Raw genomic sequence first — 24,307 nt, 5'->3', positions numbered from 1 at the left:
GGTTAATTAAATGTTTCTGACAGGCCAAAAAACTCTACTCATCATATTTGTTCTGAACATTTACAGCAGGGGACCTCAGGTAGCTCTATTTTGATGAACTGCTTGTGAGCCAGTGTCAGAAGAGATGTGGCCTTTTTTTCAATCCAGTTTTGGTTCACAATATTTATTCTAGCCAACGCCCAGTTAAGTTTGACCTTAATCTGTTTTGCAGGTGTTGGGTTTCACCAGGTTTTCTGATAAAAATCGATTAACTCTTTTTAAATCTTAATATCTTTTTATCTTAATCTAAAGTACAGCCTTCAGAGAGGTGATTTATGTTTATGTCAGTCACAGTTAACAATGACCTGTTAATGTGCTGTCAACAACATCTGCTGTCTACTTACATCACACTTCCTGTTGCTGATTGACTCATGAAACCGATTTGATTTTTAAGTAGTGGATTTTATGTTGTATTTTATTTTGTATTTTTATGTAGACTCTTTAAAGGTTATGATTGTTTCTATTCCAGACTGAATTTAGTGGAGAAAAATGTACGTTTCCAGGTGGAATAAAAACGTATACCTGTAAGAGATAAAAGAATAAGTTCTTATGAATGATATGCTTTTGTTTCCCTCATTTCAGGCTTTAATGGTTGACCTGGGAACTGACAGATTCATCCGACAGGTAAGTTCATAAAGTCATGCAACAAAGACAAAAAAGGCAAGACTATGTAACATCTGCTGATATGGGGCATTTGTAAGATAATGGCATCCTAGTCTAAAGTGACATCCTAGCCAGAGACCTTTAAAATATTTCATCATAAGAATTTTGTATTCAATTATCAGGGTTCTCGAGTAATAAAACATTCAACACAGTCAGCAAACTGCCTCATTAATGTATGCTAGATAACAACAGAAGGTCTTTAAAGTAATCTAAGTGAAGCTAGCAAACATTAGCAAGCTAGCAAAAGGTAGCAGTTATACCAGACCATTATAGAAGAAGATGAACATGTGTGTTTTCTTCTATAAAAAGTTACACGGTCTCACTTCAAACAGGGTTGTAAAACATGCGGGTCTCTGTTGTAAGTCTGAGCCTTTGAAACATATCCTCCAAACATTGTTGTTTATCGCTGGTGACTTCAGGGCTCTCTGTTGTTTACAGATGGACGACGAGGCCTCGCTGTTGCCGCGGAAACTTCAGGCAGCTCTTGAGCAAGCTCTGGAGCAGAGGAATGACATCATCAATCAGGACTCTGACAGCGAGTCAGACGAAGGTGAATAAGTGACGGATCATCTCTCCCCTACAAAGACAGATGTTTTCCTTGTTAATTAGAGCAACAGTCTCTGTAGCGGGACATGTTCAGTCCGAGTCTCTGTGAAACTCGTTAAAGATGACGTCCTCTGAACAGACCTCTCATCACAGTGAGCCATAAAGATCAACCGAGGTCAGGTGAGATAATACGCTGTTTCTGATAATGAAAGGTACGTGCAGATCTGACTGGTGGCAAATCCCCCCCCCCCCCGATATGATTCCTTTGCAAAGTTGAATCTGAAGGCGAATATCATCCAGGGAATGTATGTCCCACATGGTCTAGCGGTTAGGATTCCTGGTTTTCACCCAGGCGGCCCGGGTTCAACTCCCGGTGTGGGAATTAGGGTTTTGGGAAGGTTTATCTGTAGTAAAGTGTGTCCATGTAAACCTCAGGTAAGAGTAATAGCTATATAGGGCTTCAAATAGCAAAAAACAAAGCAACCTAATGCTCATTCAAAAGCTAACACTTGAAGCTGCACTATGGTTCACATGTAAGAGCAGGAAGTGAGCTTTAAACACCTTCTGTCTCTGCTTTCCACATTCTAACACCGTCAGTGGTTGAGTTACATCTGCTGCATGTCAGTCACAGCCTGTTCAAGCTAATGTACCAATCAAAGCAAGACACTTGTGAAGTGCACCTTAGAGTCTGTTAGATTGAATGTATGTTCAAGCTTGACTTTACATGATACTATTAGACACAAAATGTTCCTCCACTTAAAGCAGTGTGATATTTAGACAGCGGGCCAGGCCTATGACATGTGGTATTTACTGTAATATCACAGTTTGACAGCAAGATGAAATATGAGCATAGAAAAACCAACACAAGCAGAAATGTATAATAACAATGGAATGCATAGAAAATCTGTCTGTAAACATGTCCCATATGGTCTAGCGGTTAGGATTCCTGGTTTTCACCCAGGCGGCCCGGGTTCAACTCCCGGTGTGGGAACAAGGGTTTTGGGAAGGTTTGTGTGAAGAACATATGAAAACAATAGATTACAAACATGAATACGGAGACTGAAGACAAAAATGAACTTGCTTGGAAACAAGGAAGAGTTCCTTGAGTACATGTGACATGTGTCAAAACCCACAATTCACCTGGTCTGAAAGCACTTCCAGAGTGATTTCCTTGATTTAATTACCCACAATTCATTTAAAAACAGAGGTGACATTGTTTTAAAAAAAATGCTGACGCAAAAGGATGTTTTATGAATATGAAAAACATTCAACCACATCATGACACAGAAGTATCAGCTACAGAGGAACTCAAAGTGTATTTTGTTGCTGTAGTGTTTAGGCCTCACAGACATTAGGTGATTACGTCACAGCATGAATGAGTGAATTCAGCAAGGGTTCAGTAAGGAAGTCCAAAGGGTGGACAGATATTGGGTTGCTGGTACAGAAACTAGTCTGAAACTACTGAACTAACCATCATTGTGTCGTTTCAATGATTTGACCAATCAAATTAAACACATCTTAATGTAGCGTCGATGTTTCTCACACAGAAACGCTTAAAGGTTATGATCTAACAGGAGTCAAAAGAAGGACTTCCTGACTGAGGAAATGGGAGCATAAGTGATTGCAGCATCTGTTTTCCACATTCTTCTCCAAAATAAAACTTCCAGCAAGCACTCACTGTGGTTACGTTACATCTGCCGCATGTCAGTCACAACCTGCTCTGACTAATGTGCAAAACAACACCAGAGCCTTTCTGCTTGTATCCCGCTCAATGAACTGGATGTTTAAGCTTGACTTTACATCATACTTCTACACAAAACAACGTTCTTTTCTACAGTGTGCCACGCCTATGACACCTTATATTTATTTACAGTTTTACTGTACAAAAGAAGCAATATGAGAGGAAAATAACAAACAGCAATTATGACTAACAGCAAGGGAATGCAGAAACAGAGCAAAAACCCCAATCATGGTGAAAATGTGCTTTAATGACCGTTGGTAAGGCCCACAGTTACAGATCTGGTAATGCTTACTGAGTGTCGTAGCTTTGAGTTCAGCTTCAGCTTCAGTTTCTTTACAGAGTTGTAACAATAATGGTGTGAGTCTGTTCTCTTGCCATGTCCTCTTGTCCTTTACTTTACTTTTGACACTCTTTGAAAACCTAGATTTAAGAGAAAAGGGAAGTAATAAAGAGGCAACCACTTTAATATTTTTTTTTATTTGTGGTTAATTAGAATCAGAAGGATTTGACCAGGCATTATGGGATACTTTTATTACTTTTATTACTCATGTGGCCGTAAGCGTTAAGCCAAACCATGTATTCTGACTGTGATTGCTCTATTCGTTTCATGACTCTTTTTATTGTTATGAATATTTATGTAAGTGACGTGGATAAATGGACTAAGTACTTCCTCCTTTGTGTCAACAGAGTATAACTCTTTGAACAGCCTGGTGTCAGAGGCCTTCATCCGCTTCTTCCTGGAGACCATCGGCCATTACTCCCTGTTCATCACCCAGAACGAGCGAGGAGAGCGCGTCTTCCAGAGAGAGCCTTTCCGCAAGTCCGTCGCATCTAAAAGCATCCGTCGTTTCCTGGGCGTCTTCATGGAGTCTCAGATGTTTGCAGGGTTCATTCAGGATCGGGAGCTGAGGAAGACCCGGGCTAAAGGTAGACCATTTTTTTCCCTGAATCTCAGCTGTGTTTATTCAGTTCTCTTTCTTCCTTAAAAGTTTTGATGGAAAGCCTGGACACTTTCCTGTATGCATTTCCAACCTTTTATTACCTCTAACACCAACTGTGCAGGTGAAGGCGCTGCAGTAACACTGATCCCTAGTGGCTGAAAGTTACCATCAGCATGTTTTTACACCGGATCACTCTGCTACTTGGCAGACAAAAGTAACTGTATCTTCTTAGGATACTGAGATTTTATTTTTATCTCTTCTGTTTGTCTGTTGACAGGTTTGTTTGAGCAGAGGGTGGATCAGTATCTGGAGGAGCTGCCAGACACAGAGCAGAGTGGAGTCAACAAGTTTCTGAAAGGCCTTGGTGAGTTCTGCAGCAGACGCACAAGGCCAGGCTCAGATTACAGGAGTTTAAAAAAAATGTTTAGTTTAGTCTATTTTAGGGACAATGCAAAAAAAAAGCAAGAAAGTAGCCAAGAAATAAATATCTTCATGTGTAGTCCCTCGCCAAGATGTTAAAAACACAAAAATGTAAGAACTTTTAAAATCAGGCTGCATAACACCCTTGAGGGCAATGTGACTTATTTCTTCTCTTACTTTTTTGAGCACTATCAAACTACAGGATTAAAATGCACACGTGTCTCTCTGTTGTTACTGATTTTATTTGCCAGAGGGAGCTAGACTACAATATTTCCAATATTCACTTGCTGCTGCTGTTTCCAGACTTTTACTCATACATATCTGACATGATGGAAATCACCAACACAGTCCTGATAATTCTGACAATAATTCATATTAAGGTCAAAAATGTGCTTTGCTTTTTGTTACTTCACTTGGATCTCTGAGCTTAATCCTGCAGAATAATGTAAGAGCAGAGTCTGACACTATGCGACTGTTTTTACATTCTTCTACTGAAGGTGTAGACACAATTTATTATTCAGAGTGGAGCACTATATTATCAGGAAACAACGCAACAGGTATTTGGATGTATAAACAGACTGTAGAAAGATGAATCAGAGCTAAATGAGGGCGTAATCTCAGCCTGTACACGGTCTGAAAGATGATTTAAGTTTAACCTCTCAGATGTGTATTTAACAGGATGTGTTTTATCTGTTTTCAGGAAGTAAAATGAAGTTCCTCCACAAAAAGAACTGAGGGGAAATCATGCAGTCCTACTACAAACTGAAGATCTGATCTCTGCATCATGATGATTCTCACTTTTTTAATGTAAACATGTACATATTATTTCACTGTAAGCTGGCTGTGATACTCTTCAGTGTATGTTTATAGTGCCTTATGAGATAGTGATAGCAGGACGGTACACAGCGAGCGAGCCTCAGAGTAACCACTGATGTCCAGGTGTGCTTGTGAAGAGAGTAATGAGAGTGTGTGTGATGTGACGTTGGCATAGATGTACAGTTCATATGTTTTCTTTTACATGATTTCACTACAATGTTGTCCTCTGTTCAAGGAGTGTAAAACCTTTTCAGCAAACTGTACATGCATCAGGACGATGAAGAGGATGATTGTCACTCTTCGGAGTCTTTTGCGATCTTTTAATAAAAAATGGTAGTTCAAAAGCTGCCTGAGTGTAAAGTATTACGTTTACTAATTATTCACATGTTAAATATTTTTGTAATTAAATGTTGGTTAAAGGTTAATCTCTGATTTTGACTGCCAGTAGCAATGTGTTATTTTTCTTACACAGCATACATATATCACTTTTAAAAACAGAAGATCATATTTTACAACAGATGAATAAAAAAACGACACTTCTTTTCTTTTTTTTAATACACCTGGCATGTTAATGACAGCTCTCCCCAAAGCTGCGCATTAGGAGAAGCTGGCAGGATCCCAGAAGGCACAGTTAGTCTAGCACCAGCTACCACATGCTGCTGGTAACCTTATTACGTCTGTACACATCACTCTGGTGGCTGTCACTGCCACACTGTTATTAGCTCTCCTGACTGAGAGGCTCACTGTCGAGTCCAGCCGCCATATTACTTTTCCTCCGCTTGTGTCCTTTAAAGCAATTAAAGGTGACATTTGATTTTGAAATAACAATTTATGTTTAGGATGAAGTTAATCACATTTTCACAACATTTTTTATCTTCTTACAGAGTAGCAAAGTTTATTCAATGATTAGACATCACATTTCAGGGTACTTTATTCCCATTTTTATATGTTATACGGATTATTTACTTTTATTAAAATACATTTAGCTGATGGTTGATGTTTTGCATTAAGAGTAGAGAGAATTCACATACTGAAAAGCCATGCTACACACCATTTTGGAGTGACACTGAACCACATGCTTCATTAAAAATCTTATTGTAGGTAAACTAATTAATAATATCATATGATGACAAGAAGAATTATATTAACATTAGAAAAGTTAAAATGTGTTGTGCATTTAAACCTGGCCTGACTGGTTTACATAAGGTTCCTAATCTGCAGCACATTAAAGACATAATCACATTACAACACGAAATAAAACCAAAATAATTAACAGCCATAAAAAAGCCACACCACAACAAAAAATCTTAAACAGGCTTGTTGGTGCGTCCGGAGAATTGTCTTTGTTATTTAAAAGTAATAGATGTAATACTTCCCCCATAAAGGGGGCAGGGCATTATATTATACTCTCATAATAACCCAGATGTCTCACTGAGTGTCACACTACAGCTTTGAGAAACGTCAGAAGTATTGCACGAGGACGAACATAAAATCTCACGATTAACTGCGAGACTTGGTATCCAAAATTTTGGCCGGTCTGAAGAGCGACATCCGATGGGGGGATCGACTCTCGGAGATGCTCGGGTCAAGGTAAAAAAAGACACACTCTCGCTTTGGACTGACACACACTGCAGCACACTTGACATGATTGACGGGCAGACAGAAGTTGAGTTGCTCGGCTGACAGGCTCGTTTCCACTGGACTGAGAACAGCACTCTGACATCCTCACACACGCTCGTGTTTACCTGACAGGATGCTCCGCATGAGCTGCGCACTTAACGAGCGGAATTAATTTGTACACAGACACAGTTTTTGGATGCTCTGTGCAGAAAACTATCCGTGTGCTGACTTATTGTTCTGGCTGCCCTCTTGTTGTGTTGTGGATTGCACCACGATGCCATGATAGGGGCGTAATCTCATGCGCACTTTCTAAAAAATAATATCACGCTCAGTGATGCGCTGGAGGTGAGGCTGCTAATGCAGAGGCAGGCAGAGGATGCGGGGGCGGGCGCTCTGCAGTTTGACTGACATACTGGCTGTTATTAAGCTGAGGCGCGTTAATAAAGTGCTGTCAGACTGACACGTTCATGAACAGATGGAACAGGTAGCCAAACGTGTAAGACACCATAAGGAGAATCTCTGGAAGTCCCAAATTCCCTCAGCTTTATGCAGTCAGTAATAATAACACAAAACTATGGTGGTGTACTGACACAGATTTCCCAGTGCGTTTCCACACTGATTTGTTGTTTTACAGCTATATTTCTAAGGTATCCTACCAAGCCTCAGATACAGTAACTGTATATCATAAACTGCATTGCCAAACTTTAACTATAATAAGGACAAGGGGGGAAATAAATCAGAATACCCTCAAGTTAAACTTCAAAGATTAGTCTGAGTTTAGGTGCAGATTGATATAATTTGGTATCTTCTGCGATATGATTATAATTTATGGCCAATATTACCATGAAGAAGTATATTTAAGGTGCCGAACAATGTACCCTGTGGAACTCTGTGACTAACATTAGCCTCCATGGAGGATTTATCTTTAACATGTTAAAACTGAAATTGCTCAGATTAGTAGGATTTAAAAGCAGCTTAACACAGTTTCTTTTAAATGCCAATTAAGCGCCACAGTCACTTATATTTTCATGTTTTATTCATTAGTCTACCTTTATACTATTTCTGTACAATCATTCTCTTTCTTCAAATGCTGTTTGAATGCCTTTCCTTTTTGTGAAATACTCAGTACCTCATTTAGTTTAATAGTAATTTTTAAAGTTTTTTTGTCTTAAACTGCCAAATTTGATGTTATTTACCCAAAAAACACCAGAATCTGCCTCCAAATCCCATCAGAATTAGAAAACACAGTTCCTCTCGCATTACAGAGGCTATGAGTTAAAGGGTGTACCCCGCCTCTCGCCCAATGACAGCTGGGATAGGCTCCAGCCCCCCCGCGACCTTGAACAGGATAAGCGGTATCGATAATGGATGGATACTTTAACCTGCATCAGTCAGGAAAATTGATATAATTCTTTAAAAAAATGTTGACTTTAATGACTAAATGTAATTTGAAATAGGAATTGACTGGGAAGTTCACACATTGTGTCTCACTGCCAGCGTACCTTGATTACAGCTAATAAACCCACTTGTGCTAATTGCTCAGCATCGTGCAGCCAGCATGTCTGTAGCATAATGTGATAGGCATATAATGTACCACTTAGTTAGCCACAACAACTTTACAAGTCAATGATATGTCAGAGCTGTTGGCCTGCTGCTGTGTTTTTAGACCTTCTCTGGCCCCTAGTGGCCAAAAAATGTATCTATGAAGCACACAAAGAGGGTTGTTGAAAGACGTTTTGAAAAATAAGAGTGAGGTGTCTCAGCAAACGAAAGTAAAACTATTGTCGCTCGCCTGAAATCGGTTGACAGGAGGTGGATGGTGTGATCTCAGCGGTTGCAGCAGTTTAACCACCCCTAGAATGAGTAGATAAACATAACGAAAATGTCTTCTGCTTGAAGACGAAGCACCTTAAGTCAACTCTTAAGCAAACTCCTTTACTGGGGGTCTCACATTCTTTACATTATTTATGAGTTATAATATTTCTAAGAGTTATCTGCATTATAGGCAAGTGAAGATGTTTTTCTACTGTGCAGAAAACAGAGGACGTTGTTCATTAAGTTAAGTACTGAAATAGTTAAATGGCGTAACAATTTAGGATTGGTTGAAGATAATCCTGCTTTTATACGTGATCTCATCTCCTCAGAGTTAATAGATGTTACATAGGGGGTGCTTTCAAGGGAGGGATCACTGCACAGGTTTCTATTATGGTGACATCTCATGAGATGACATGCGTATGTAGTGCCAGCTTCACTTAGCGGGGCAGGGGAGGCTGCTGGGAGGTTGCAGTCTGAGAGATAAACGCTGTGAAGGTGCAGTGAAGGCATGTGCACAGTTTGAAAATGCTGCAGAGCTGAGTGAGCTGAGAGGCAGGGTGTTCTCCGACTGACTAATTGTGTTTCAAATTGGGTCTTTTAGTGCACAATGGGGAATGGGATTGCTCTGAGCTCCCTGCTGAAGCACCCAAGGATGAGAAAGTTGTCAGATTTGTAGGTCAGGCTGCAGGGGTTGTTGTTAGGCAGACTTGCTTACAGATCCAGATGTGAAATTGGTTTGATGGTGGGTTATAAATGTTGGGCAAAAGTTTTGATTGCTTTCCTCTAGTTCTGCTTTTTTTTACTTTTATATTGTCATGTTTCTTTTGCAGATATACTGCTCTACGTATAATCTATTCAGTGTCTGAATTTTCTCCTTCTTCATCGACAGTTTGTTACTCCTGTCTTACTGTGTTCATTATCTTTGACATGCTAAGTTAAAATCTTAATTGATTTCACAGTGTTAGAGGGAATTGCACGAGTGTATCCTAGTCCCATCTGGAGCTTATCAGAGCCTGACCCGGTTTCAGTGAGCTACGTTGGCGTGTAGCTCCACTGGGACCTGTCCCCTCCTTGTGCTGACAAAGGGAAGAAGGCCACAGCCGGCCCACCTATCCCAGCTCAACACAGCCCGACACAACCTGAGCGAGCGTCACCTACTCCTGCCTCACACTGTGCCTGCTCAGAAGAACCAAAAGTTGCTTACAATACAATTTCTCCCTCCTTGCTTATTGTAGGTCACTTGGTCTTCCTTCCTCCATTTTGGAAAGGGCTTCCGGGGATATTTTGCCCTACAAAAAAATAATTGTCTTATCTCCCTAATTCCCAATTATTATGCACAGGCTTATTTAAGAAAAAGGATTAGATTTTCTCTCTTTTTTTGGCGGCTGCAACAGCGAGCAGTGGATGAAATTTGAATGTGACGCTCCTCTCCTCCGCTGCAGTGAGGCTGGGGTCCTACACATGGATGAACTGGGGGAGGAGAGAGAACAGTGAGGCTGTCATGTAAGCCGTCTCCTCTGGGGCCACCTCTCGGTGCGCACTGCTTCCTGCTTCAGGTAGAAGCCTCAGTGTTTCTGCTGCTGAGGCGTCAGGCTGCTCGCTCTCCTCTTCTCTCCCTCCTGCTGAGAAGGCAACGGCTCCGCTCTCAAAGCTCTGAAATGGAGAAGGTAAGGTTTTTGTTTTCTTGATTTTTCAACAGTTTCTTCTGTTTGTGTTTGTGCAGCAGTCTGTGAGTTTTTACTGTTGATCCCGTGCATGAACCCCTTCAGGGCATCTGGGGCCTTTCTGTGTAGAGTTGGCATGCTTACTATGTTTGTGTTGTTCTCTATTCACCCAACTTGACATGCGAGATATGTGGAAAAGCCCTGACATTGCCTCTGGGCAAGGAAGAGGGTTTTAAAACTGGATTTGGTCCCAAGGTGCTTCTCTGTGCTCCTAAATTGGCAGAAAGGGTCAAACACAGAGGACAAAATCCCTCACAGGGATTAACGAAGTAGCACTGAGGTGAAAGTAGCTGTAAAATGCATCGTTTGCCCAGTTTTCTATTCACAAAACTCATTCTTCTTTAACTGCTCATATCTGGAACAAAGATCAGATGTAAACAGAGTTTTTTTACAATAAAATTGTCTAAATCCGTATTTTAGCAGATTGTAAGTCTTTTATTTTTAACGTTCACATGCATCATAACATTAAAATGGTTGTTAAAGTGTTAATAAAACGTTTTCAGTGTCATGACAACAGTTAACAACTCTCAGAAGTGTGATTAAGCTGAAACAGAAGCAGCGACACATATGTTTCATACATATGCTCTTTTTCACACAGGGTATCTAAGTGTGACAGAGGGTGTTCATTGTTTATTCGTTGTGTCTCTTTCAGAGCTGCTCAGAGTGCTCAGAGCCGACACTCGCACAGAGTCTGTGCACACTCTGCAACAAGTGGTTGTGTTACCAGTGCACAGATGTGCATCAGCATCAGAGAGCCTCCACCACCTCCCAGTACACAGACCTGCACCCACAACAGAGGCCCAGTGCCCCCCAGTGTCCCGACCTGCACCAGAGAGGCTCCAGCTCCCTGCCTCCCACCGGACAAGGCAAGAGATCCACATATTTCAAGAGTTTGTCTCATACATACATTTTCCAGTCCAGAGTAACAGATTATTAATCAGGCTGCACAGTCTGTTTTGACTTCTTGTTTTCCCTCTGCTGCTCTGTTTGCTTGTTAATCATGTCTCAGTAGGAACCATTGCACTGAATAATGCATGGCAGTGGCAATGGTTGATTATAGTTCCTGGAGATCCCTGTGTTTTATTACACCTCTCATTAACACGTGTCCCAGATTCTAAAGTGCTCCTATGATTTCATTTTTGCTAATATTAGCGTGCTGCTATTTAAAGACCCTCAAGTAAGCCTGGCAGCTTTGTTGCCAGCTGCTTCTGCAGGTGTGCATTGCACAAGTTGTCAAATCATAACAAGCACGTCCTGAACACCTTTATTGTGTTTCTGTTTGGTTTCGTATACTTGTGAGAAAATGTTTGACTGCGCTGACTGACAGGATGTGGTCAATGAATGCACACGGGGTGATGCTCAGCTCTCTACCACAAAGATCTGTGATGATCTGCAGGCAGGAGGAGGGTTGGCTGAGGTAAGCCGGCCAGCAGAGAGCAGCAGGGCTGCGTTCATTAGCCTTATCCTGCTATTGTTAGATAGACGTACTGTGGGCCAACTGTTTCTACTGTGACCTATTTAGAAATATGTGAAGGATATTTTTGAGTGTGCATCAAAGACCATTTGGACAGCACTGAAATAATGTTCGCTTGCATCTTTGCCACTCATCACACTTCAACACAGTCTCAATGCAACCTTAACTTGCAACCTATTTTCCACAATTTGATTATAGTTCTGTGCAGAGCAGGCCAGTTTTAATCCTGCACACCATTATAACTTATTACAGTTTCCCTTTAACCATCCACTTTGGTGGCACTATTTGAACGTTTCACAGCATGCTTATACAATGAAAAGTTTTTTTAAAAAGCCCATGTACAATGTGCAGCAGAATGTACAACTGGAAACTCATTGCAGAGGTCTGTTCTAATTCAGACAAATGACACCCATTGTTGTGGCTCCTGAAATAAAAATGTGCTTATTGAATTTCCAGCTCAGAGTTAAATAAAAAGACACCACTCTCATGTCTGTACAATCAACATGAAGCTGTGGCCATCAGCCGGTTCGCTCAGCTTTGCATAAAGACTGAAAACAAGGGGAAGATAACAAAAACTGCCCTCCTGTACCTCCAGAGCTCACTAACATTTGATATTGTGTTTGTTTTATTCAGCGATAAACCTAAGCATAAAACTCTTTCTTATTTCTTATCTAATTATTCAAACTATGCACCGAAATTTTAAATATTGCAAGTTTGTATGTGCAATTAGATTGTGAAGTGATAACATGTGTGATGCTGCATGCCTCTCAGGCATCTACTGGTGACAACTTTAATCAAAGTTAAATGAGTTCCTTTAAGAAAATTAATAGCTTGCCTGATCATTTGATAACTCTTAAGCTATTAAAAGTCCCTGATAATGAATTTAAATGTTTGCTCCCTCAAAAACTTTCTGAACTGCATGTACGCGCTCATGTCCCTCCACTTTTTGAATTTTGCTGATGCTCCATGCTCTCTCCCCTCTCTCCCCTCTCCTCTCTCTCCGTCTGTCTTTTAGGTCCGGGGTCGTATCCTTGTTCCCTTCTCATGTGCCACTCGCACAGACAGGAGCCCTTGGAGCTGTTTTGTGAGTCATGTGACCTTCTGTGCTGTAGCAGCTGTCACCTGTCCTCCCACAAAACCCACAGGTCAGTCCTCAGACACACAGCACAAGGACACAGCAGAGGAGGGCTAACCGCAGGTTAAAACTGCCTCTGAGCAGCTACTCTCTTTAACTGCCTTGTCACTTTTATCATGTGCATTTGCATACACTATCCTTGGCCCGCCTAATACCTATTAAGTATTCATACGCTTTTGTTTAGTGTGATGTTACAGCACTGTAGCTGCCTCTAAGGTCACCTGCATAATGCCCCGTCCCCAGGGACAACAAATTTAATTCTGGTGATCTTCATGCCCAGAGAATAAATTAGTGAACTTTCTGTGTGGTGGACATTGTGATCTTGTTTTTATTCAGGGTGGTGCAAATCGGGAAGGCCCTACAGGATCAGCAGTGGCTGTTTGAGAGCCTGATGGTGCAGGTGGAGGAGAGGAGGTCTGCAGTGGAGAACAATGCCAAACAGATAGAGGACAGGTTGGTGTTGACTCACACAGAAGCAAAATCATAGTCCCAAGTCTGAGCAACTCCTCAAGTCAATAATTCAGCGGAGTGAAATATAGCAAGCTAATGCATAAATTAATGTCTGCTTTCTTCTTCTACATTTGGGATTCTTCTGCCGGGACTGATGCATTTATTTTCTCCTCTCTGTCTCGGTAGACTTCACGGAGTAAAGATTGCACACAGGAAGGCAGAGAACCAGATTAAAATGGCAAAGATGATTATGATGAACGAGCTTAACAAACGAGCTAACCTATTAATAGAGCAACTGGAGGTAATTACTTTCCCCTCTTTTTCTTTCCTTCTTATCGTTCAGCCAGCTGTGAATCTACATGCAAAGAATCAGTAACCGCCGTGATGTAATCAGTCCTGAAAGCAAGCAAACGGGAACCCATAATAATCTGTCAAAGCTGCTTAAGCCAATTTATGGAACAGATCAGTAAAAAAAATAAAAAATGAACCATTGATTCAGTTCAGCCATGACTCTCTGTATACAAGTGCTTACATGTAACTGGATGCATTGTTTTGGTTTCTTAACAGAAAATCTCAGAGGACTTCCAGCAGCGTCTGGAGGACCAGCTGCAGGGGGCAATAGAGACGTGTGGCCAGCTGGACCATGTTCAGAAGTTCATCACCTGGGCGAAGACCCACCACTGCAGAGGCCCGGTGCTCTTCAGCAGGGCTCTGGTACGCTGACAGGCGCCCGATGCCTCATTGTAACACACGCAATCCTATGAGGAGGAAGTCAAACTACAAGTTTGATCTCCCTTTTATATTTTAAATCTTTAAAGGGGGACATGTAGGATCCACTTAGTTTGAAGCCTCACCCCTTCATAGAGACAAAAGGAGGGACACATCTTCTTCTCTTCTCTTCTCTTTTCAGATTTCACTCCAGATGCAGCAACTTGTTGAGCCGTTGCTCCACTCAGACTCCTGGAGTCCTGTCAAGATCAAATTCAACTGGGATGCGAGTTACTGGACCAAGCAGATTTCCTCTTTAGGTAAAAGGGATGGTATTGAACCAAGATAGTTATTTAACATGTTTGCATGATACTTGAACAGAGCTCTTAATGTGCCTCTGTTGCTCTGCAGGCCAGCTAAATATTGAAGGGGGAAACTGCACCTATCCTCAGGGCCTGTCCTGCTCCAGTATCCTCAGGCCGCAGCCCCTCACCTGCATGGCTCTGCCGCCTGTGTGTCACAGAGGACGAGAGGCAGGCTGTGGGTACCAGGCCTGCTGTGAGCCCCAGATGTGTTGCCTGCACGGCATTCCCTCTCAGCCAGATCTGTCCAGTCTGGACAAAAGCCAGCTGGAAGCCATACATTATGACTCCAACTGTGTTCAGCCTGCCCTCATCTCCTCCCTGCACCAGAGCCAGCAGCTCCAGAGGTGCTGGGACCCGGACAGCTCGTCCCAATGTCCTCCCCCTTCATCACCTGTCCCAATCATGGGACCCATCCAGCTCAACTGCAGTCGAGGACCTGCATCCAAGCCGCATGCTGCTGCCTCTCAGCACCAGGCTCAAACAAAGTCTTATCTCTATCACCAACACCCGAGAGACGTTCTTCCAGACAGCCCAGCTCAGCAAAGTGCGGACCACAGCAGGCCAGGCCAGTGTCAGAGGAAGCTGTCGACCAGCTCATCTCTGCAGCAGGATCTCGGCCACACAGCTTTGGACAGAGATGTGATGACTGGAGAGAACTGGGAGGACAGATGCAGACTGGAGGAGGATCATGAACGAACGGCTGGGGTTGAAAGCAGTGAGCTGTTGGAAGAAGAGTTGCAGCCGGACAGGAGGGAGCAGAGTCCCGTCCAACAGCAGCTCCATGGTCATCCTACTGCAGAGCTGAGGAAAGAGCCGCAGAGAAACAGACCAATGCTGACGCTCAGAGACCACAGAGACGGCAGGGTGAGACTATTAAAACATCCCTCTTATTTGATTTTTAATTGGTGCAGATGTGCACTGCAATAACTTCCCTTGATACATCATTATAATCAACAACTCAAACAAGAAAAGGAAAAAGCCTTTCAAAGTACATTGATGACCTTGAAAACAGCAGTTGACAGTTAATCTAACCACAGCGTTCACACAGTCGTTGTTACTGAGCTTTCACAGCTCAAAAAGTACATTTGGGTCATTCGGCTGTAAAACTTTATCACATCAACAGACAACATAGACATAAGCATGAGCAAAAAAGCAATAACGGGAGGTTTCACACAAGAGTGTCCTACAGGTGATTGACTCAATTTACACCTAAGGTGTTCTTATGTAAGTACAGCCCTAATTTACAGCCTATATATATATATATAGGGAGGGGGGGTTATTATGCTAATTTCAAGCTTCACATTTCACTCTGTGATACCTGTGGAGTAGCTTAGCATAATTTACAGTTCAAAAAACTCTTTCACACTGGTGCTCTGTGCAGGCCCTCATACAGCCTCTGCCTGAAACGACTCAGTCAGCTCTGTCCCTTTAAGAAACCCCGCCCCTACAAGCCCACTTTCTTCTGATTGGCCAGCTCTCCGAAGGCTGCTGAGGTCACAAAGTGCAGCATGTAGAACAAACTGTGTGAAACCTGACGTTCACAGCAGCCTGCAGACTGAGCTGCGAAGCCCGGGGATTACTCCAACATACTTTTACCTACAGATTTGAAACTTCACCCACGGTTAGTCTGGACATCCAACATTGCAACATTGTCTTAAAATGTGAAACAGCATAATACATTAACTTTAAGTTTCACTTTTGAAGCAGGGCGATTAAGCGATTTATTACATGTTATATGCAAAAGCCCTTTTGTACAAGTACAAGTCTGTAATACTTGTATCTTCTTCTTGTTGGAATCTATCACATGAACTCATTGTCGTACTACAGCAACATATTTAGCAAACAAAACAAGGCTGAGAAATGTAGATGTTGATGTGTTTGCTGCTGTGAGATCAAAGCAGGGCGTGCGGTGTGAATGTTTTGCACCACAGTCTTCGGTTTTTCGTTTCACACGTGGTTCTGCTGAGTTTCTATACCGTCGGTCTAATTTGAACCCAACTCACAACTCCTGGCTTGGTAAACCACTCAACGCTGTTTATTGGCGCTTCTGCCAAAACCACAGTGTGTTGGTCAGTGTCAGGCCTACTTCCTGTAGAACACAGGTGTTCACAGCAGTAGCTCAGACAAACACAAAGAAGAAAACAAAAGCATAAAGCCAAATACAACAATGATTATCACCTGATGTTATTTAAGTCAAATCAATCATCAGTGTGAGGATGTTTAACTCTAAATTTCTGAAATGTTTCAGTGTGAAATTGGCGGCAGTGATCACTTTTGATTATCTGTAAACGCCTAAAAATAAAGTAGCACTTTATTTGAATGCCAGAATGATCTCTTCCCACAGTTGACAGCTCGCCTGAAAACAGATGGTGCAACAAAAAAGTGCTTGTGCTTTTATGAAGAAAGGATGATGGCAAAACAAAGAGCTGCTTTGACAATTAAAGCTCTGAGCTGTTCATAGCAATGCATCCCAAAAACCAGGAGAGCACTGTTCTTCATCATCACGCTTGATGCCAGAAGTCTGAGCAGCCACATAATCACCTCTCTAAAATTTCCTAGCGTGCACGCTCACAAGCACAATGATGTATTATATTTGCATTCTCAAGTCGCAGCATCTGAAACGACATAAAACCACTTGGGTGCAGTCGTTTATGTACTTAACCTGTCATTAATGAGCCACTGAGGGAATAGAGGGAGCTGCCAGTTTGACTTCAGTTCTGCTTTGCACTTTGAGATAAATTCCTACTCCCCCACCTCCATTGTTCCAGAGAGAAGGATTATAGTCTATTTTCCTCTGCAGTCTGAGTCCTATGTAGCTTCTCCCAAGGGGCACGGGGCAGGTAAGTGTTTAAATCGCATGATACTTAGGAGCACGTGCTCTGTGTGGCCTGATTTTGTAGGATGGTGCACTTGAAAAGGAAGGAAGAGGAAAGAGGTGCGTGTTGAAAAAAGTGGTGCTAAATGATTTTTCTGCCTTTTAGCTCACATTAGCTAAAACCCCGCTAAGGTGTGTAAATTAGCATTTTGGGTCTCTTGCATTAGTTTAATTGTAATAAAGATATAGAGACGCAGAGAGAGGCTTAGACTAATTTGCTGTTTTGGTTTAATCTAGCCATTTCCTAACTATATTCTCACAAGTCTAATTCCCAATTTTCGATTTCATAAATCTACATACGAGTAAACAATCCATCCAAATACACGTAAGCAACAAAATAAGCACAAATAGTGAAACTACTATTGTAATGTTTTTAATGTAAATGACTTCTCATGGCCCAGCAGTGCGCTGCAGCTCACACTTTTGTAGTCACTGGTTTATTCAGAGGGCCACACTGCACACTGATAGTGAATTTACATATGATAATTAGTGTAATAACCAACCCTGTTATTGCATACACATTAACAGTAATACATGCAGCTGTGTGGACCAGTCTCCATGTGTGTAAGGATTTTAATTAATAACTCTGAATGATGTTTGTGCTCATTTGGTGTGTGTCTGTTTGCATTTCAAGGTTGTTTCCACTGCACCACATCCCACCCTCGTTTGTTAACGACATGAACAGCAGCGTCTGTGCATGTGATGCGGCTTGAAACCATGCTTGTGTCTTTCTAACAGAGATCCACGTCCCTGGAGGTACCAGTGACAGCCCACGAGTGTGTATCTGACGTGCAGAGCAGCAGACTCAGTCCTAGTTTGGTGTGCACGAGGAGGAAGAGACGCTCCCAGAGCATCCCGGCAGAACTGGCAGCCCCATCCGGCAGCCCTTACACTGAAAGGCCCACAGGAAGCACTCAGGGCCCAGAGGCAGGAGCCGCAAATAAGGTAGCCCTGCATCTGAATATAATCACACATGAAGAGGAAGTGTAGCTCGGCTGTCAGATAAAATAGCTTCGATCACTGTTGTCTCCTGTCACACACAGCTGTACTCAACAATGAACATATTACTCCGATTCTATTTTCACCTTTGATTAATCTGCTGAATATATTCTTAATTGTTTGTCTTTACTGTCAGAAAATAGAGCCAAAATGTCTTCCAAGGGTCCAAAACATGGCTTCAGATGGCTGGCAAAGTTTTGGAAGTGCAATGCTAAGTCTGTGGCGCTCTCAATTAAATAGAAAAAACAAAACATTAAAATTCAGGTCAAGAATACTTTGAACTCAAACTTTAAAGGCAGGAGTTTTAGATCAAATCAAAATATATCTAGTAGTGCACTTGAGGGAGCGTAAAGAACCTAGTAGCCAATTTTTCTGACTAATTATGTTCAAATTTTACCATAACTTGAAAGATTGCACGCTCCTGTACGTCTATAAATCCATTGCAAGTCATTGTTTAGATAAATAAAAGCATCCTGGTGAAGTTACTTCACTAATGAGGCTGTTTTTAATCTGTCGTTGAAGTTTGAACCTTAGAAGTTTAACAGAATGTGTGTTTTGTTCTCAGTACACAGATGTGGATCCCAGGCAGAGGAGGGCTTCAGATGGGGTGCTCTGTGTAGTCAAGGAATCTTCATCTGAGATGCATCCCTACAGACGCCACCGCTCTCCTCTGCTGTCCTATAAGACTGAGCCAGGTGCTTCAAATATACCTCTTCATCATGTCATGGCTTCTCACATCAACCTTAATGAATACATGCTCACCATATTTCTCTTTTTTAGAACATTATTTCCCTTACGTAAATGAAGATTATGAGGCCAAGGAGAAAAGCAGGATGTCAAGAAATGGCCCCGACAGGTGTGTAAAAGCAGTCAAGGAAAAAACAACAACTAAAAACAAGTAGTTTCGTTGTCATGTGTTCTCTTCTTGTCTTGTCTTGTTGTAACAGAGATGTTGAGAAGGACTCAGGAAGGCCCAGGGTCCCTGTGGTTTGCTTAGAGCGTCTCAAAATACTTGTGTCTCAGCTTCCTCCACATGGACGACGACAGAGCGACCCTTTACCTGCCAGCGGGACGGAGAACAGTGAAACTCTGTCGCAGCACAGAAACTGGCACAATGCAGCACCAGAAGTATGTCTCATTTTTTTACATAGTTACTAGAAATTGTTGTTAACATGCTGTGACAATGTGACACGTACAAATATAGTATGCTAAGTGTGTAAGACATCTTCTCTTCTCTTCTGTGCTGTGATCACAGGGGATAGCTGGAGGCTCAGAGACCATGAGGACCACCCGCTCACACACAGCGCCCCCATATGCACAGCGTCAGACCCACAATCAGTCTCACATAAATACAACCACCAATGAGTTTGACAGTAGAGGGCGCATCAGTTCTTGTAAAGCCCCCACACTGCCGTTCACTGACCCCAAATACGTGCCACAGAGTTACTCAGCAATAGAGCTGGACTCCGACTCTGATCCCAGATCAGTGTCAGAGGACGCAGTGTTCTCTTGGACTGATCCAGAACCCCCTCAGGACTCGGATGCATCACCAGACTCTGACCCAAATGCAGAGTCTTCCTCTGAAGCTGAGGAGAAATCTGTGGCTGCAGGAGAGATGGGGCTCTGTGGTGAGGCTGATATTCCAGGGGATTCAGAGCCAAGTCTGGAGTATGAAGCAGAACCCGGATCAGAGGATGGACAAGAGCTTCATGGTGCTGAGGAATCAGGCGATGGAGGAACAGAGTCCGACGTCCAGCCTGACTATGATCCCAGGTTTCAGGCTGAGATGGACTCAGACCTAGCATCCGATCAGCCTCAAGACTCGCAGGGCTCTGTGGAGTCTGAGCTCGACTTAGATTCTGACCCTGAACTGACAACCGACGACCCGCAACCGCTCCGCTCTGACCTGGAGGAGGACTCGCACATCGGTCCTGCTCAGAGGCCGCTTCTGATAGCAAACCCTGCAGCTCCACGAGGCTCAGAGGAGGTCCAGCCCTACCAGGACAGTGCAGCGATGGAGAGTGAGGACTTCTGTGCCGTGTGTCTGATCGGAGGCGAGCTGCTGTGCTGCGACCGCTGTCCTAAAGTCTTTCATCTGTCCTGCCACATCCCGTCTCTGCTAAGCTTCCCCTCGTAAGCATCATATACTCTAAATTTATACCCTACATTCAACATCATCCTGTCATTGTTCATAACCTGGTTGTGTTTCTTACTGGCTCAGAGGTGACTGGGTGTGCAGCTTGTGCAGAGATGTGGTGCAGCCAGAGGTGGAGTACGACTGTGAGAATGCGAGAGCATCCGGAGAGCATGCACCAGCACACGGACTGTCTGCATATGACCTGAGAGTAAGTCCTTTCAGTACCTGCAAAATATAAATGTTTTTTTAAATGGTTTTCTGTGTGTTCCTCTTCCTGCATTTATAACAACTGTCTTTCATGTTTGTTCAACTGTTAGAAGTGTGAGCGGCTGACTCTTCTGATCCTCAGTAACATCCTGAGTGCTCCCTTCCACGAGCCCGTCAGCCCACTTGTGAGTGATCTTTCATTTCTCAAAGTCCAGTTACAGAAGACACCAACTCCTTTTCGAAATCTCATTTACTTTTGATCAGACGTACAGGACCACAGAAAGATCATTAAAAAAGTTTGTCATATCTTCGGCAAAAAAACACTTGGATTTCCACCATATTTGTCAAGGTTTTGGGCCTACACTTGCCCCGTTTTTTTGTAACAAATATATACAGTATGTTAAAATTCTGAAGTTTCTCCTTGAAACCAGACAAATGGGCTAAACACATTTTCTTCCTCGTTAAACAATATATTCAGTCTTTATGTCCATGTTTACTTTGGTTTTCATTCTTCTGTTTCTCTGTCTTCAATGAGACATTGCAGAATTGGTGCTATCAATCAATAGCTCTAAACCATTGGCAGAAATGCACCCCCTCCCAAGTCCAGTGTAGACGATCTAAGAACCTACAGTTTGTAGGTGCATAGCTGACATATTGTGTCAGCATATTTATCATTAGGATGAATTAAGATTGACTGATTTATGTAAACACATCTGTGGTGCCCTTTTTGTCACAGTGTTACATTATTCAATTTATGCAACATTTATTTCATGCATCTCAAAGCAGAAAGAATTCAGGTCATAACACTTGAATGGTAACAGGGAACTAAAGTGGCATGGTGGATTATGTCTAACATTGTTTTTCATGCAGGCTCGTCATTACTACCAGATCATTAAGAGGCCCATGGACCTGTCTGTGATCAGGGCCAAACTCAACATGAGGAACAGCCGACATTATAACTCAGCAGACCAGTTTGTTGCTGATGTCTATCTCATGTTCCGCAACTGTGCAAAGTTTAATTATGTAAGTTCAAAATAATCTCATATGTACAATTCTAACGATAATCACAATAAATGGTCATTTAAATCATAATAGGTCAGTAATCAACTTGAATAACACCTCTTTCTCTCTCCGACCTCAGCCTGACTCTGAGGTGGCCCAAGCAGGCCGCAGCCTCGAGTCGTTCTTCACCTCCAAGCTGAAAGAAGTTTTCCAAGAGCGAGTCTTCTTAGCAGCTGAGGTAGACTCTGACAGCGATGAGTACGATGAGGCCTACAGGACGGCCGAGGGCGGTTTCCCCTGGCCAGAGAGGAGGGAGCAGTGCCACAGGAAGAGGAAGAGGAGACACTCCCTCAAGTCACGGAGACATAACTTCTAAGCAGAGGGGAATGGAGGTCAACCATGGACACATTGATGCTGTATGTGTGTGTAATTATGCTGTTTGCTGTTGAGCAGACTGTGGGGATGTAATCTGAGAGTATTTCTAATTAGTGGCTTGCAATAATATCACAGTGCTGCCATCCGATGGCAGCTGAACATATTAAAACAGTACTTTGAGTATTTGAAATGTAGGATGGATTATTATCCCTGCAGACTAATCAAAGGAGCAGAGAGTGTAAACATGAATCAAACAGTTTGTTGAGTTCCTCCTGAAGCCTTAAAGGCGATGCTGTAATTGTAACTGTATCATACCATAACATAATCATTGCCTAGATACTCCTCATGTGCTTCACAATACTGTATTTACATTTAAAAGTCTTCACGTCACATAGCTGATGTTATACGCTATACTGTACAAAGAGGATGCTGTAGTTGGATGTTTATGCTTCTCACTTTGCATCTTTATGAAGTGGATTATTTTAGGTGACTGACATAGCTCTGATTATACTTGGCACTTTGAGACTTTCACAATGGTACATACTATATTTATCATGTTTTTTTTTACAATATTTGTCATTAATTACGAAATGATTTCAGGCAATTACAATATGTTTAATTACTGATATAATTATGTGTCTCAGTAGCTTTTTTTATAGAAATACATTTGTAAATCTGATTAATTTTGTCTTGTTGAGAGAATAAAACATAATCTGAGTAATTGAGGGCACTATAACCAGTGTTGGAACTTAAAGAGGGGGTATTATGCTGTTTCACATTTTAAGACCTAATGTTACAATGTTGGATGTCCATATTAAACATGGGTACATTTCAAATCTGTAGGTAAAAGTATGTTGGAGTAATCCCCAGGCTTCTCAGCTCAGTCTGCAGGATGCTGTCAACGCCAGGTTTCACAATTTTTTCTACAAGCTGCACTTTGTGACATCACAAAGTGCAGCCTCAGCAGGCTTCAGAGAGCTGGCCAATCAGAAGAAAGTGGGCTTGTAGAGGCGGGGTTTCTTCAAGGGACAGAGCTGACTGAGTCGTTTTGGGCAGAGGCTGTATGAGGGCCTGCACAGAGCACCAGTGTGAGAAAAGTTTTCTTTAACTGTAAATTATGCTAAGCTACTCCACACTTATAACAGAGTGAACTATGAAGCTTGAAATTAGTATAATACCCCCCTTTAAAGGGGCATATGTTTTTTATATTTGTAAAGGATTTAATATCCAGATGAAACAATGCAGGAAACTTTTAATTTAACATTTAACCATATCTAAAGTTTCTGTATACATGTAGCCTTTCTGTTCCACCAGTGTTTCAGCAAAATGTTGTTCTCTTCTGTTTTCTAAATATCTCAGGCTTGATAAGTGTAGGTACTGATATCATTCAATATCAATGACTATAAGATGTTCATGCTTTTAGTAGAGCCACTCTGAAATATGTCATTTTATAATACCTGCTGTTGTAGGGCATTTCCTGTTTATAATATTCTGTTCTTCCTTCCTGCAGCCTAAGCTAGATTTGACTTGACATTTAGAGTAATTACTGCACAAAACAATTGTCTGTGCACTCCTTGATCATTGTCAAGAGTAGTGAATATACAGTGTATGTAATGTTACTTCCTTTAATATAAGTAGATGTAACATTATTCCCTCTTGTATGAGGGACTGATAGTTACCTGTTACTGTTTCAGGTGAGCAGCCTGGTTCTTTTCTTTCATTTTTTTTACTGTTACAGTCGATGATAAATGCACACATGTGAATATCAATAAAATGCATTCAAGAGAAAATATTGTTATTATTGTATTATTTTCTAATTGCCACTTTTATTTAACAATAACAATGACGATAACTTTATGGATCCCCAAAGGGAAGTTCACTTGTCTGGCATCTCATCTACTTCACTATTTACTCTGCTCATTTATTTGTATTTAAAGGAGTTGGTAAAGGTTTAGGAAGTGTATATCATTTATATAAGTTATCATTAATTACAGCACCACAGTTAAGTAGCAACAGGGCTCAAAGTTTGATTCTTAGTATTTTGATTGAAAGCTTCTCTCTTTAAATGTACAGTAGCAAATATATAAATGCTCTAAAATACAATTCAAACATATGTCTTAAAATTGTATCTCACTTTTATTAACTATGGAAAGGTGGCACATCTCCAGCGCTTTATATATTATGATAAAATAATTTTTCCTGCACATTTCTTCTAAATGATTATATCATTTTCCATTATCTCACAGTTTCCTGAC

General features: G+C 41.8%; 2 protein-coding genes and 2 non-coding genes across 5 annotated transcripts in view; all 4 read left to right on the top strand.

The window, feature by feature from the left end:
* Positions 1–5,550, top strand: part of dennd2b (DENN domain containing 2B) — a 55,645-nt gene extending 50,095 nt beyond the window's left edge. For both annotated transcript variants that reach the window (XM_069657788.1, XM_069657794.1), the window contains exons 16-20: positions 622–663; positions 1,141–1,252; positions 3,677–3,916; positions 4,208–4,294; positions 5,051–5,550. In XM_069657788.1, coding sequence (XP_069513889.1) covers positions 622–663; positions 1,141–1,252; positions 3,677–3,916; positions 4,208–4,294; positions 5,051–5,085 — 516 coding nt within the window. In that variant the 3' untranslated portion in view covers positions 5,086–5,550. The remainder of the gene's footprint in view (positions 1–621; positions 664–1,140; positions 1,253–3,676; positions 3,917–4,207; positions 4,295–5,050) is intronic.
* Positions 1,559–1,630, top strand: trnae-uuc (transfer RNA glutamic acid (anticodon UUC)). The gene has a single exon. It is a non-coding gene; the product is annotated as a tRNA-Glu (tRNA).
* trnae-uuc (transfer RNA glutamic acid (anticodon UUC)) lies at positions 2,168–2,239 on the top strand. Its single transcript has one exon. It is a non-coding gene; the product is annotated as a tRNA-Glu (tRNA).
* A 1,136-nt stretch (positions 5,551–6,686) lies between the features above and the next one.
* On the top strand, positions 6,687–23,842 carry trim66 (tripartite motif containing 66). Its single transcript, XM_069663282.1, has 18 exons — positions 6,687–6,756; positions 10,044–10,268; positions 10,978–11,191; positions 12,815–12,944; positions 13,271–13,387; positions 13,571–13,685; positions 13,952–14,098; positions 14,295–14,412; positions 14,504–15,321; positions 18,071–18,277; positions 18,897–19,026; positions 19,112–19,187; positions 19,279–19,447; positions 19,587–20,464; positions 20,553–20,676; positions 20,786–20,860; positions 21,546–21,698; positions 21,817–23,842. The coding sequence occupies exons 2-18, from the start codon at positions 10,260–10,262 to the stop codon at positions 22,051–22,053; spliced, it is 3,717 nt and encodes a 1,238-aa protein (XP_069519383.1). The 5' UTR covers positions 6,687–6,756; positions 10,044–10,259; the 3' UTR covers positions 22,054–23,842.
* The last annotated feature ends 465 nt before the right edge of the window (positions 23,843–24,307 follow it).

Source organism: Semicossyphus pulcher, unplaced genomic scaffold (assembly GCF_022749685.1).
Source record: "Semicossyphus pulcher isolate SPU_LCO1_2020_fin unplaced genomic scaffold, fSemPul1.0.p SCAF_1, whole genome shotgun sequence".
NCBI lineage: Eukaryota > Metazoa > Chordata > Actinopteri > Labriformes > Labridae > Semicossyphus > Semicossyphus pulcher.
The sequence above is the reverse complement of the archived record's forward strand: the minus strand, read 5'-3'. Positions and strand labels throughout refer to the sequence as shown.

Coding starts and splice junctions, on each gene's coding strand:
- trim66 (XM_069663282.1), top strand. Junction 20,465..20,552: donor TCTCTGCTAAGCTTCCCCTC/GTAAGCATCATA, acceptor TTACTGGCTCAG/AGGTGACTGGGTGTGCAGCT. Junction 21,699..21,816: donor ACTGTGCAAAGTTTAATTAT/GTAAGTTCAAAA, acceptor CTCCGACCTCAG/CCTGACTCTGAGGTGGCCCA.